This window comes from Silurus aristotelis (genome assembly GCF_946808225.1).
Source record: "Silurus aristotelis genome assembly, chromosome: 11".
In the NCBI taxonomy this organism is placed as follows: Eukaryota; Metazoa; Chordata; class Actinopteri; order Siluriformes; family Siluridae; genus Silurus; species Silurus aristotelis.
In genome coordinates, this window is record NC_139584.1 from 20508044 (window position 1) to 20522918 (window position 14875).

At 35.0% G+C, this 14875-nt stretch overlaps 1 protein-coding gene across 1 annotated transcript in view; it reads left to right on the forward strand.

Annotated features, from left to right (window-relative positions):
* map3k12 (mitogen-activated protein kinase kinase kinase 12) overlaps positions 1 to 14327 on the forward strand; it is a 33556-nt gene extending 19229 nt beyond the window's left edge. The window contains exons 11-15 of the mRNA XM_083554446.1: positions 142 to 820; positions 3799 to 3866; positions 5429 to 5714; positions 7871 to 11968; positions 12045 to 14327. Coding sequence (XP_083410572.1) covers positions 142 to 820; positions 3799 to 3866; positions 5429 to 5714; positions 7871 to 7987 — 1150 coding nt within the window. The 3' untranslated portion in view covers positions 7988 to 11968; positions 12045 to 14327. The remainder of the gene's footprint in view (positions 1 to 141; positions 821 to 3798; positions 3867 to 5428; positions 5715 to 7870; positions 11969 to 12044) is intronic.
* The last annotated feature ends 548 nt before the right edge of the window (positions 14328 to 14875 follow it).

A 14875-nucleotide genomic window follows, 5' to 3' on the forward strand; every position in this document is an offset into this window, starting at 1 on the left:
CCCCCACACACACATCCAGCATGTCAGTTAAAGCTATTTTTGTGTCCTACACTGAAACTTTAGACTTTTATCTGTGCCATGCACCAAAACAAAATGTAATGGCTATTTGTGTAAAACGCCTCTGTATTTTTCCATAAACAGACCTGACCTTCTAAGATCAGAAGTAATTCTCCCTAAAATGGACCCTGGTGTGGTGCAAGTGACAGTTCCTTCTTGTGCCAACCGGACCTCCACCTCACCAAGTCGTGCCCGGAGGGTGAAAACGCGACATCGCAGGGGAGGCCGTGGCAGCAGTGGTGATCTCTCGGGGCCCAAGCACTCTGCTGGTACCTCCAATAGAGAAAGAGAAACCCCCACATTGGGTACTACTGCACCCAGTGGCACTCCATCAACCGATCAGACAGTGGGTACCGTGTCAAGAGGAAGCCAGATGGAAGCCCCTCCATTAAAACTGTCCTCCTCCAGTCCAGACCTGCTTTGCTCTACCCATGGAGCCGAGGGCGGAGCCAGCGGTGGTGCTGGCAGTTTGAGTGTGTGTGAAGGGCTTGTTAGCGGTGTCAGAGGCGTGGCAGAAGCCACTGTGGGGATGGATGAAACTCCACCACGAAGCGACACAGCAAGCGAGGATGCCGCATCTCTACCATTCTCTAGCAGTCCTGATTCACCCTGCTGTGCAAGAGGTGTGGCAGTGGGGCGGGGACACACGCTGGGGGAGGAAAGAGAGGAAGGAACCGGGTCGGTGCGATTGCCAAGGGGAGCGAGTGGTAGTCATTTGACTCCATCAGCTATACTTTACAGAGCAGCTATCACACGCAAGCAGGTGTGTCATTTCCTCTCATGTTTTCTCACACATCCATTAATTTTGTTAAGCCAATTGAATATTTCTGCTTAAACATTACCTAAAACATCAGCAGTTTTTCACACAAGTCCTAAATAAAGACAAAACCAAGCAAACAAATAAAACAAATATATTAAGCTTGATTAAGCGTTTTCTTTTGAGGAAAATGGTCCCACATTATAGATACAGTCATGCCTAAAAGAATTGTAAAAGTCATGCGAAAAAGAAAATCCACCGCTTTTTGAATTCTAGGGTTTTATTGATCAGTAAATAATAAAAATCCTCTGGTCCTTATCAGGTCTTAGAATTAGTAACTTCAACCACATATGAACAACACATGACATAGCATGTCATTATTTATTTTTACAAACATAAAGCCAAAATGGAGAAGTTGTGTGTGAAAAACTAAGTACATCTTATGATTCAATAGCTTGTGGAACCACCTTTATTAGCACTGACTTGGAGTAATTATGTTTTGTATGACTTTATTTGTCGCTTAAATTGTTTTGAAGGAATGTGGGCTCACTTTTCTTTACAACATTGCTTCAGCTTATTGAGATTTTAAGGGATTTGTATATGCACAGCTCTTTGAAGGTCCTGCCCCAGCATTTCAGTGGGGTTGAGGTCTGAACCTTGACTGGGCCATTGCAAAACCGTGACACCTTAATTCTGTTTTTTTTTTTGTTTTTTTTCACCAGCTATTCTGTTGTAAATTTGCTGGTGTGCTTGGAATCGTTAGCTTGTTGCTCCACCACAGTGCTTGACAGTTGGTATGAGGTGTTTGTTCTGATATGCTGTGTTTGGATTTTGCCAAACATGGCACTGTGCCTTGATGTCAAACCTCTCCAGTTGGGAATCGTCTGACCAGATTACATTGTTTCAGACGTCTTGTGGTTTGTTCAGGAGCAACTTTGCAAACCTAAGATATGCTGCCATGTTTTTTTAGATAGAAGAGGATTTCTCCTGGCAACCCTTCCAAACAAACAGAACTTATTCAGTCTTTTTCTAATTATACTTTCATGAACTTTTGCATAATTTACATTAACCATGCTAATTGAGGCCTGTAGACTCTAAAATGTAATTCTTATATTTTTATTTTTATTTTCTTTTGTCTTACAAGGAAATTTACAGAGATGTCTACTCTTGAGAAGACTGCAATTGAAATATTTCTCAAAAGTTTTTTAGTTGTCAATAATCTACCTCAATGTAGAATGATGGGATTAAACAGATTAGAGATGGTTTTATAACCCTTTCTATCTTGATGGGCAGCCAAAATTGCTTCACTGAGATTACTACTGATGTATTCAACCCTTGTTGGCTTTGGGTTAACACACACCTGTTTTCTCCAGACCAGCAAACTGTAAAAATTCAGCTTTTTTAAAGATGATCACACGTGCTGATGATCAATTAATCATTTAATTAGCAGTATCTAGCGACTACTACCGTAATTTCCGGACTATTAAGCGCACCCATATATAAGACGCACATACTGAATTTTACATAGATTTTTATTTTGAACATAAATAAGCCGCACCTGTCTATAAGCCGCACTGTCTACACTGAAACTAATCAAATTTTACACAGGCTTTAACGAAAGACAGTGTCTGTAACATGGCTTGTATCTAAACAGTAGCCTACCAAGAAAGTCATTGTTCACTGTCTTCGTCCTTCCTTTCACAACAAGTTTTTCTTTTGGCATCGTCGTGCGTTTAAAAAGGAAGCTTTTCTCCCGATGCCGTGCAGCTCAGAACACAGGTGAAGTGCGTTTTTTTCATGCACGGTTGTTTTTAGCGTGACGAATGATTCGCATTTCCTGTAGACAGTCCGAGTGAGCGGCAGGTCAAACGTCAGAGGAACCTCATCCATTTTTATGATGTGGTGCGGCCCGATTCAGTGGGAGCGCAATTTAATATAAAGAATTAAATTAGTTCACCTGAACCCGTTCGTCAATTTCATTGGTCTAATGTTATGGGGCTCAGTTTTTTGGTTTGAAGCTTGTGAAACCGGGAAAACCCAGGAATTAAATTAATAAATTAGCCGCTTCGCTGTTTAAGCCGCGGGGTTCAAAGTGTGGGAAAAAAGTAGCGCTTATAGTCCGGAAAATACGGTAAGTCTTTTAATTCCTTTGGAGGCAGTTATGTTCCTCCATTTTGGCTTGATTTTTGTGCAAAAATAAATAATGCTGGCTGATATGTGTTGTTCATCTGAAGTTGTATTTATCTAGCTAAAAAGACAATAAGAACAAGATGATTTGTATTATTTTTCCTCTATATGAAAACCATAAACATTAAATGGTGTATTATCTTTTTCACACAGTTTTATATGTGAATGAACAAAAGTAATCCCTCGCTTTACTGCGGTTCGAATCTCGCATTTGCCACATAACTAATTTGTTTAGCTGCTTTTCTCGGCCTCTCGCGGATAGCACCAAAAAACTTATAGGGAATTGTTTTTATTGAGTTTTATGTTGAAATAATAAAAATATATTTAATTATATTTATAATAAAATAAAAAAGGAAGTAAAATAAAGTTTTAATGTTTGAAGTAAAATGGTTATACAGTACAGTACTGTATAAATAAAATAGCATTTTTGGGGTGGTGTCCGTTTATCGCGGTTCTTCATTTGTCGCGGGCAGTTTTGTAACGTAACCACCGCGATAAATGGGGGATTACTGTTTGTGAAAATCTAAGATGAATATCAAGTGTGAGTGAGTGAGTGCCCTGTTGTATTTAAAGAACAGCCATCTATCAAAGTTTGTGGACATGAGTCATGGCAAAAAAAGGGGGGATTTCTGTTTTCTGGGAGAGGACTCAGCAAAAGATTCTCAGGCTGGAAATGGTTACAAAACAATCTCTGATGGGTATGGATTTCACCAATCCATATACACCACTGTAGCAGATTATTAAGCAGCGGAAATGTGATAAGATAAATGTAATTTTGTGTACCTTGTGTCGCACAGCGCCGTGGTGTGTCTTCAGAGGAAGAGGAGGGCGAAGTAGACAGTGAAGTGGAACTGCCAAGGAGACGGTGAGTAAAGGCATGTTAACATTAGATATTATAAGGAAGTTGCATTTCTGACAAAAAAAGTGAAAGCTAGGTGGGCAGTTTCACAGAATGTTGAATATAAAGCATAAAACATTATTTGTAAAGGATCACTGTTTCTTACCATGTTGCTCTTAAGTTGGTCTGGCAATAATATCGTTTAGAATTATTATGTCCTCACTGTAATACAGATATGTCTTTTTTATCCACCTAAGAAATTGAGCAAAGCATGAAGTTTTATGATTTGTAAAATTATACAGTGATCTATACAAAACAAAAAGGCAAAGATATTGTTGTCAGTAAAAACTAATGTAATGTTTATTTCATACAATGTTAATTACCGATAAAATCTGTAGACATGTACATTACATGGCTTCTGTTGTGTAACTAGATAAAGTTCTTTATGCCAAACTTTGATTTGAGCATGACAAGGCCAGTCTGAACTAAGCTTAAAAGTGGAAAGACAGAAAGAAAAAGTGACAGACAGAAGGAATGACAGTTATATACAGTTACTAGTAGAAAAATGAATGTGAAATAGAGTTATACAAGTAGAAAGTGGAATAGAGAGATAAAGGGAGGGTGCTGTTAGTGGAAAGACAGATGGTGTGAGGATAATAGGATTTGGAGAGAGTGATACAGGTGGATTGCTTGAAGGGAATATGGAAAGAGAGAGTGTGTGTGGATGCTACTGGTAAATTGATAGAGAGATGGATGGAGAGAGTGTGTGCCACTGGTAGAGGGATAAAGCAATGGATGGAGACAGTGGTAGGCAGACAGAGAGATGAATAGACAGTGTGTGTCACATTCATAGAGAGTGATAGATGGAAAAAGTGAGTGAGAGTGAGTGTTCCCCTTTGCAGGTAGATAGAGAGATGGATAAAGTGAGTGTGTGGTATATTGTCTGGTATATTGATGTGTAGCACTGATAGAGATAAATGCATGGAGAAAGTATGTAACAATGATAGCGAGATAGATAAAATATTTGTATGTGTTTTACTGGTATATTGATAGAGTAAAAGGTAGAGATGAATGGCTTCAGACTGTGAGCACGTAGGTGTGTGTGTGTGTGTGTATATGTGTGTGAGCTTTGAATATTAAAAATTGTGATCTAGGCTATGACCATTCCATAAATGTAAATCGATGGACAGTTGTCTGATCACCCACAATGGAGAGTCCATTCATTTAAAAATGTCAGAACATAAGATAAGCCAGAACAGTTAATAATAACAGTCCTGAGTTTGGTGAATGTTGCTTGATAGGAGTTAGGAGTTATAACAGGAAGGAAGCTATAAAGTTTTATTTTTATAAGGAAGTCAAAAAGTATTTGGCCCAATTTGATCTTATGCCAGAAAAGCATAATTCTGAGAAGTCTGGGTCCTATAATGATAACAATAACAACAACAATAATAATAATAATAATAATAATAATAATAATAATAATAATAACATGCATAAGAGCAGAATAGAATGTAAGCTTTACCAAGTCAGCATAATGAAGCATAATGAAGAATTTTTTTTAATGACCAGTTTACTGCCTTAATCTTTAGACGGCCAACCAGTATATCCAAGTGCCAGTCCGTGTCCACCTTCAGCTCGGAGAATCTGTCGGTCTCTGATGGAGAGGAAGGCCATACCACTGACCACTCACACAGCGGCACACCCGATGTGGTCAGCACCAATACCGACGAGAGGCTGGACGATCGAAGTGATGACCTCATCTCGCAGGGCTCTGAGATTCCTGCTGACATCACAGACCCTGCGATCTCGGAGAGGGAGGCTGCTGCTCTCGAACAGGAGCGAGCAAACTTCGATCTGGAGCAAAATATTTTGGAGGTGAACATTTCTAGAGTCACACACTGAGCATGAATGAGTGATAGTTATTTATTAAAAAAAAAAAAAAACCTTCTCATGCAAGAAGTCATGAGTTGCCGAATCTATTACATTACCAGTGTTTCATGTCCCTGTTGAAAACACCTTTAATGTACCAAGCGGAATGAATCGAAGCGTTTGTAATTAGTGGTCAGCTAGTGTTCTGAAAGAGTTCTGAGCAGTGAAGTCTTGCATTTAGAGGGCACAATAGACCTGCAAATAATAATTATGTTTCTATTAAAAGTAGCATTGTAAAAATGGCATAACAGGAAACAGGTTCACATACTGGAATGCTGTAATGTTTTATTTTGACATAATATTATTTAAGATAAAAGTAAAAAAAATCTCAGCAAGTAGAAAGTAAAGCCTGTACTGGAAAATATAATGATATGAGCCTGTTCTTTCATCATGGATTTACAATTAAGGATGTTCCTAAGGATGGAGTGTTTACTGCAATGCATATCAATTTCAAATATTATCATGAGGTCAGTTTGCCTTTACATTAAGTCTTAACCTGCTGACAGTAGGGGAGTACAATAGACAATATATCATCTATGATAATATCGTAATTGTTCTTTTAACTATGTGTGATTTGACATTATCTAGTATATCGCGAAACCCAAAATTTTTTCACAGCAAGATTCAGTCTATTAAAATGCATTTTGAATGATGGCAACATTCAAGATATGGTTCAGAAAATGTGTAAAATATTTATTTATAATTTCGTATATAGTTTATTAATATCCTGTAATATTAAGAGCCATTTTTTTCTCCAAAAATCAGTATGATTATAAACATGATATTGATTTTTATACAACAGCTCAATAAACAATGTTTTAGACACCACTAACACACTGCCTGTTTTTGCTTGATTTTGCCAACAAAAAATAATTCCAAAACACAACCACAGCACTGTTTTGCGTCTCTGAGCAATAATGGGTGAGTCATCGCGATTGAACCGAATCATTTACACGGGTGATTCATTCAATGACTCACTTATTTAGTGACTTACTGGCGGTGTTAATTTTACATTTAAAGTATCTTTTCTCTGCATTGTTAAGATGAATTTTGTTGATACTGATTTCATTTGCTTGGTAAGAATCAAAATGTCTTATTATTTTAATTGACATATTAAATGTAAGAATTTGACTCAAAGATAATGCACAGATTTTGAAAAAAAAGATGGCTTTATGAAGGTAAAAAAAATTTCCATAAATGGTAAAATTCTATTTAAACTTATTGTAAAAGATTAATCTCTGTCACTGCTATGAAATGACCACCACACAGAATATGAAGAATATAAAAAAAGCCACGGAAGTCCTTAAGGTACCAGCACAATAACACACTCAGCAAAACATCGTCTGATTATCGCTATCGATAAATCATATAAATATATTTCAGGAAACCATTCATTCATAAATTAATTTCACTCCAATATGCAAATTGGAGTGGCAATTGTTTTATAGTATTACAACAATAAGTTTTATGTCAGAAGTTGCCCACTACTGTAACACTATATATTACTGTAATTAATTCTGTCTATACTTCAGTATTATAATAAGCTCTGTAAAACAAATATACATGGAAACGGACATGATTATTTAGGTATAGCATAAAATAAAGTTTGGAGTAACATTTCAAAACAGAGTTTGTACTAATAAATTACAATTAAAATGTTTGAAAAACTATTTTATTATTGTATTATTAATTTAAAGTAGTAAATAAAACATTTATGACAAGTAATTCACAATTTTTGTTGAGTTTACAGTACAACACATGTACAATACCCCTTGAAAAAGGAACCATCAAAAGGAGAGTCTAAACCTTGCGGTTTTTGTTACTCGTGAGGGGTCATAGAACGTAACCCCTGCGAGAATAGAGGTTGCACTGTGCTATATTTACTATAGTATTTATAGTGTTTGTAACATGCTACAACTAAAGAGCCAAATCAAACCTTTATTTCTATGATAACTAGCTACACAATTAAGACAGACTTTCTTCTGTTTTTTTACAAACATTAAGGTCAATGTAAAATGAATGTTTACCATAGAAATGAAAAGAAATGCACATTGCAGATGGTCTGAAATGTTATAAAATCCGTGTCTCTGTGTCTCTCCAAGACTCGGGCATTGTGTGAAGATTCGGATTGCGACAGTGCCGAGCTGGACCAGTCAGGGAGTGGAGAACCAAGTCGCCCCCCAAGTGCAGGAGGCTGGGGTCAGGGTCCTCAGAACTAACAAACCTGCATTTAAAAACACCCAGCCCTGTGCATTTGTACATATTGTATATATATATATTCACCACAACACCTACCAGCACACTTCCTTATTTGTAGTTTCACCAAAACACCTGATACACCAGACATACACTTTTACACAAAACACAATAAAAATGCCTCTCTTTGGGCCTGTAACAAACCAGTGATAAAGAATCAATAAATTAATGAAATTGAAAAAAGTCAATATAAGCCACTTTAAGAACATACCTTTACATAAACTGGTCATGATGTCACTGAGATCCCAAAGACCAGGGCCCCATTCTTTGTACATGGCTCTCATATCAATATAATAAAAATAAAAAAAGTATTATTATTTAGACAATTATGCATTTGGTTACTCAAAGCAAGTTCAGGTGTTTGTGTATCATCATCAAGCTTGAAAATAAATAACAGACTTACCTGTAGTTGTACTTACATATACCTATTATACTTGAACTCATGTATGTCTTTAACAGCAAAAAAATAGGGCTACACACTTTTTCATAGATAATGATTATGAAAGGTGCTGATTCTTATTATCTGGAGGCTTTATAATAACACATACTGTCACCCCCGTATTTACATCCACTATACATGTCTATTCCTATCTAAAAAACTACTGCTTCATTTCAACCACTATGATTGAATGGAGACCTAAATGTTCATCTTGAGCAGTTGCCCTGTAAAATTGGTGTAAGAAAATTTTTGAAAATTGTGATGTCTGCTATAGGAGAAGGGATGAGTTTTTAAAACTAAGCAAGAAGGATGAGCAAAATAAATACTACTGTAACAGTAAATAAGTTATGTTGCAGAACAACAAAAAAAGAATTAATGATACAGATGATCCTATTTAGTCATAAAAAATATCGCTCATTGTTTCTGGTTTTACAGACTTTAGGCCTCATTTATCAATCGAGTTGAGTGTAAATGTTTCCGTAGGCCAAATTAAAACCGGTTTCAGTAACAGTGATTTATTTATTTATTTATTTATTTAATAGTTCATGTGCACGTGGAAAAATGCCAGTCACCGATACACTTTAAGGCTTGTTGTTTCGGCCTAACTGAATTAATATTAATTTTAATATAAATATTAACAATATTAATATTTAGTTGACAAAACTTCAAAGAGAGAGGATCAATAAAGCCGTGACCAGATGTGGAAAGAACACATCCTTCCAGTAAAGCAGCTCAGCCAGTGCAGCACATTGCCTTTGAATAGGCACAAACTTATTTACAGTCTTTAATTCTAGGGTGCCATTACTTTTTTTTATTTTTGCTTAATATTTGGATTTACATACTTTTTACCCAGAAAGCTATTCAAACTATCTGCATAAACAACATATGTCAGTTATACAATTTGATGTCTTTCAGTTGAGGTTGACATACATTTATTTAAACTCAGGCATGTTTTTAAACTAACTGGACTTTCATTGACACCACTTTTCTATCGTGAATGCTTTTATTTTTTTTTTTTTATTTTTTTTAACAAGTAATTGAACATTATTGTCTGCATCCAGCTTGATAAATGAGGCCCATTTTATAAATTTTTTTACTTGAAAAGAAAAAAAATTACCACTGTTCTTAATGATTCCTGGCAGAAATCGTATTTATTTATTAATCAATAATATTTGCATCACTCATTTGCATAAACTGTTTATGTAAAACACATTTGAACACAATATTCATCGTTTCACATCTTAGCTTTTGTTGATATCACTATTGGCAGATAAATTATTTCTTTCCAATCAGAATGACAGAATACAACCTGTATTATGGAATTATTTGGAATATGCTTAACCTAATCCAGCTCTAAATGTAACCCCAGCTTTATTTAAATAACTAATTTAATTCACCAGTGAATGAATGGATGTTAAAAATTGACAATGCTAAGAACAGCCATTCCTAACTAAATTCAGTGCTTCGTCTGCCATCTACAATACTCCAATATATATATAACGTCTTATTTATAGAACACACTAACATTGACTTGCTTTTTAAATCACGTGCCTCATGTTTAATGCATTTCTTTGTCATTTCTGTAATCAAATGAAGACACTGGAATCTGTTTGGTTAGATAGACTTTATTTTTCAAAGACGAATTTACTCGAGAATTCCTACCTATAGGTATTCAATAGAGAAAGGAAATTCTGGGATGTGTAAAAACTTACAGTTTATGTAATATTTGGCTTAGGGTATAACATTGAGACTACCATATGGACAAAAGCAAAGCACAGGAACATTAGGAGCATTAGGAAACATTTTCTTAATAAATATATATTCTTAGAACGCACCACCAAGGTCACATGAATTGCTACCAGGTCACTTGAATTACCTCTTCATATACCACCAAAAACACTTCCATTAGTCCATTAGTTAAGTGCTGTTCCATTCTATCTAGCCAGTCTTCTGACCGATAACAACTGAGTGAGAGAGCATTTTCAGTGTCAAAAATTTCGCACTTGACTTGTAAACTCTCCTAAACTGTGATGTCAAATTTCTCCTGACATATGCTTATGATAGGAAAAGCATGGCTTATATGAACAATCTATAAAGAATGGGGCCCAGGAAAATGCCACGGAAAATACACAAATATCAAGAACACCAATTTCTGCTTATTTTTTGGAATGGAATTAAAATACAAGAACATTTGGCAGATTTGATTTATTAATAGCACGAAGGTATTGATATTGGCCCAACTAACAAATGATACGCTGGAAAACATGGCAAATCTATTATAAGAATGCAAAGCATGAAGACTTTCACCAAACTGAATCTACATTTCATTTAAGTGTCATTTTAGAGTCTTTAAAATGCAACTTAGGCAACATTAAATTAACATTCAGATATTTTTCATCTTCGTATTGCCTCCTGATCTTAAGATTTTTTTTCTTCTTCTTTTAATAGGCACATGCAATATGTACATTAAAGATATTTGGAAGATGACACTTTTATTTTCTGTACTTCCTGTAAAAAACAAAAAAACAAAAAACAAAACATGGCGTAAATTAAAACAACAAAAATTTTTTGGATGTATAGGGATTTTAACTTCATAGTTTTGACAGATATAATGAACAAAATGCATGAAGTCTGTTTGTAAATGGGTTCATTTTTAATTCATTGTTTTTATAAATTTAATAGAAAAATGTTTTTTTTTTTTTACCTTGAATGTGTGTAATAGCCTTGTGTTGCTTGTAGGCACTTTATATAATAGAATGTTAATTGTCCACTAACTTATCACCTTCTCATGACACAAAAAATGTTATGTTTAGTGGCAGATGGGTTTAGGTAACGAGCAAAGGATGTAGGGGAAAAAAAAAAGAACAAAAAAAATTCAGAATGTGTGTAGCTTTGTAGAATATCCTTTGAATATGTCTTAAGTCAGCACAACATATGGGTCTGTCATGAGTTTTTCCATTAGGAATAATTCCACTTCATGAACTTTATACATTTTGATGGTGTTCCCCTCCCCAGGCTTCTCTAACGTCTCAGCTCTGAAGATGAAGTGAGAGCAGAGGGTTAGGGGTTGGGTTAAAGTGTGTAGAAAGGTAAAGCTTTAGGAGTTGGATTATCAGTCATTATTAACCGTTAAAAAATCACCAGGCACAGTGTGTTCCTTAAAATGTGACTCCCAGGTCCAATCCAGAAAAAGTAAACAGTGACTTGATGATGCCTGTTACCCTGGGTCAAATCAGTCCAAATCTATCTTTGCCTCTGTTTCTCTCTTTTTTCTTTTTCTCCACACTTTATTATGTATACAGTCAACCACCGATAAATCGGTTCGGAACTGGCGGTTTGGAAAATTCTCGGGTTCTCATTCGAAACCGAACTAACAGCTTGTTATCTTAAAATCCACGTGAATCTGCAGCGGGGCCGAATGTTCAGGAACGTTAGGAATAACATTTTAAACTATGTTTTCACTAACAAATGTCATAATATTTTGAATTATATTTGTAATACTATTGTATTACATGACATAATGTCTAGATGAATTCACTAAGGTACCATAAAGGCTGCAGGAGTGCGACCAAAATTTGCAGATTTTTAAACTTGCAGGGGGTCTTTGAACGTAACCCCGGGGAACCACTGTATTCCGATTGATCTTTTTATTTAGCTAGTATTTTATTTACATATTTATTTCTGTTTGGTAAGTTGTTTTATTTTTTGATTCATATTTGTTGAGCCTTTCTTTACAAAAATATATATATATTTTTTTTTTACAGAGATTAAATTAATTTATTGACCTGCTCTAACTTGATTTGATCCTGGATAACTGCCTTTGATTAAAAAAAGGAAGAAAATCATTGAATATAAATAATAACTAGATATCAGGCAAAACCTAGAAATATAAGGTATATGGTACAGGTGCTGAACTTAGGTTTAAAAAGAATCTTTTTTATCTTTCCTCAAACTTGTTTTAACTTAGTAATTATGTTGACCAATGTACATATTATAGCAAAAAAATATTTAAGTGACATTATTGATGTAAATGCAGATATATGAATAAATCACTATGGGGTACTTTTCTGGGCACTGGATTAATATAGCCTTAAGGTGTGTGATAATGGTTCTAAGGTTTCAGGAAGAGGCTATATTTTTGCCCAAAACCCCACCCCACCGTTGTATAATGTAAATTGATGTAATAGGTGGCATTATGAAATCCGTTTGTTACTTTCCAGTATCATTCTGCAATTTTGTACTGAACTTGAACACTGGCCAAGGGTGAAAGCTCAGAATGATAACTGTACTCAGAATTTTACTGTGGTAGATGTGGTGCATGGAAAATAAAAAATAAACATTTGGATAACAAATAGTTAAGCATTTGTTTCTAACCTCTATATCTGGCACTGTATTCAGCTGCATCCAGGCTTGTGACATTATAAGTCTCTAAAAAATGAGTAGCTATACGTTGTTTTTATTGCTAATAATTTTAATAGATGCAAAGAACTGTCAAAATATTTTTTCATGTAATTGACATGATTATAAATAAATTATAGATGACACTATTCAAATAAGTATTTGGAATTTTTCAAATGAGACCAAAATCTGTAAAAGTTATAAACAAAAATGAATATATGTGCTTTCACCCATGGCCTTGGTTTCTCTAAAGAGACAATCTAAAGACCATTCTTTTTTTTTCTTTTTCTTTCTTTCTTTCTTTCTTTCTTTCTTTCTTTCTTTCTTTCTTTCTTTCTTTCTTTCTTTCTTTCTTTCTTTCTTTCTTTCTTTCTTTCTTTCTTTCTTTCTTTCTTTTTTCCTTTCTTTCTTTTTTCCTTGTTTAGTTTCATGAATAAAAATGCAAAAGAGCCCAAATCAAGAACAAACCCCTAAACCCTTGTTCAAGATTCCCGTCTATAAATAAGCCACAATATGCAATATGTAGATGTTTTGGCATATAGTTATTCCAAGTCTGCAAAAGAGGTTTTGATAGTGAGTTGGAAAAATCTGAAAAGTCACAGTTTTTTTTAAATAAAAAAAAGTAGACTGAGGCTACCTACCTCCCCTTTTTTCCTCTTTTTATGGCAGGATGTAATGTTCAAATGAGATGCACTTTCTTTTCTCTACCTGATCTATCAGATTTCTTGTTGAAACATGCTTTAAACATGCATGGAGCCGACTAACTCAATATATGAATGTGCAAAATTCAGACTGGTTCTATGTGATGTTCTTTCCTTTACACTCTAGGAAAAGTTTAGAGCATTAGATTTGTAAAAACAAATCTAAATGTAGCCTCAAAAGTTAACATCAAACTCGTCCAACTTCTGCCAATAGGAACCTTATCTCCTCAGAAAATCCGGAGATCCTGGCAAGTCGGGCATTTAGTGACAGGGGACATATTTACATCTTTTGATAGATATTTGTTTTTGTGCTGCTTTGCATTAATGTATTGAATCTATCAGGGGATCTTGTGTTTTCTTCCATTTGAAGGAGTGGACTCTCTCCACTCATCCTTAATTTTCCCAATCCAGTGATTTATTTATTTATTTATTTATTTATTTATTTATTTATTTATTTATTTATTTTTGCATCTCAACTGATAGCAGTACTGATATGTTATTTAGAAATGTGGAAGATTAAGCTAAATGATCTTAGCTCAGTTGTCTAGAGCAGTATATGTTTTAGACTTTTACTCTGGGAATGCAAAGTATGTTCACAAAATGAATTATCAGGTTGTTTTGGGTGCATAATTATGGGATGTCTTTTGGAGAGGGAGCATAAAAAAAAACTCAAATTATGTCCTCTGACAAAATATAAATGTAACTAATATTCAAAATATATTTAAATAAATTATGATGGTGATCAAAATAAAACCTTTACTAGACCACTCTAAGTTTTGTTTGCTGTTTTTGTAATGAATATGTGCCAAATACACATTTGGTACCCACTCAAGAGCATTTGTTCCTTGCTTTTCTTTTTAAGAGATCACAAAATAGCATGCAATTACCACTGTTATGAAGGTTTTAAATGCAACTGTAGGTCTATGACTGACTTGAGGACCACCAGGGCACTTTACTTGTAGAATTACTCAGTAATTATAAGAAATTATACCACGATATATACATTTTTAATTGAGGATGTGAATCACTCCAAATTGATTTGTAATTGAAGGGTAGCTGCAAGAGTGAAAGGGAAAGTTTATAGGACTGTGGTGAGACCTGATACGTTGTATGGATTAGAGACAGTGGCATTGACTAAAAGTCAGGAGGCAGAGCTGAAGGTAGCAGAGCTGAAGATGTATTCATTGGGAGTGACGAAGATGGACAGGATTAGAAATTAGAAAAAAAGTTTATGAGGGAGAAGGTGATGGAAGCTAGATTGAGATGGTTTGGTCATGTGTGGAGGAGGGACATGAGTATCTCGGTAGAAGTAT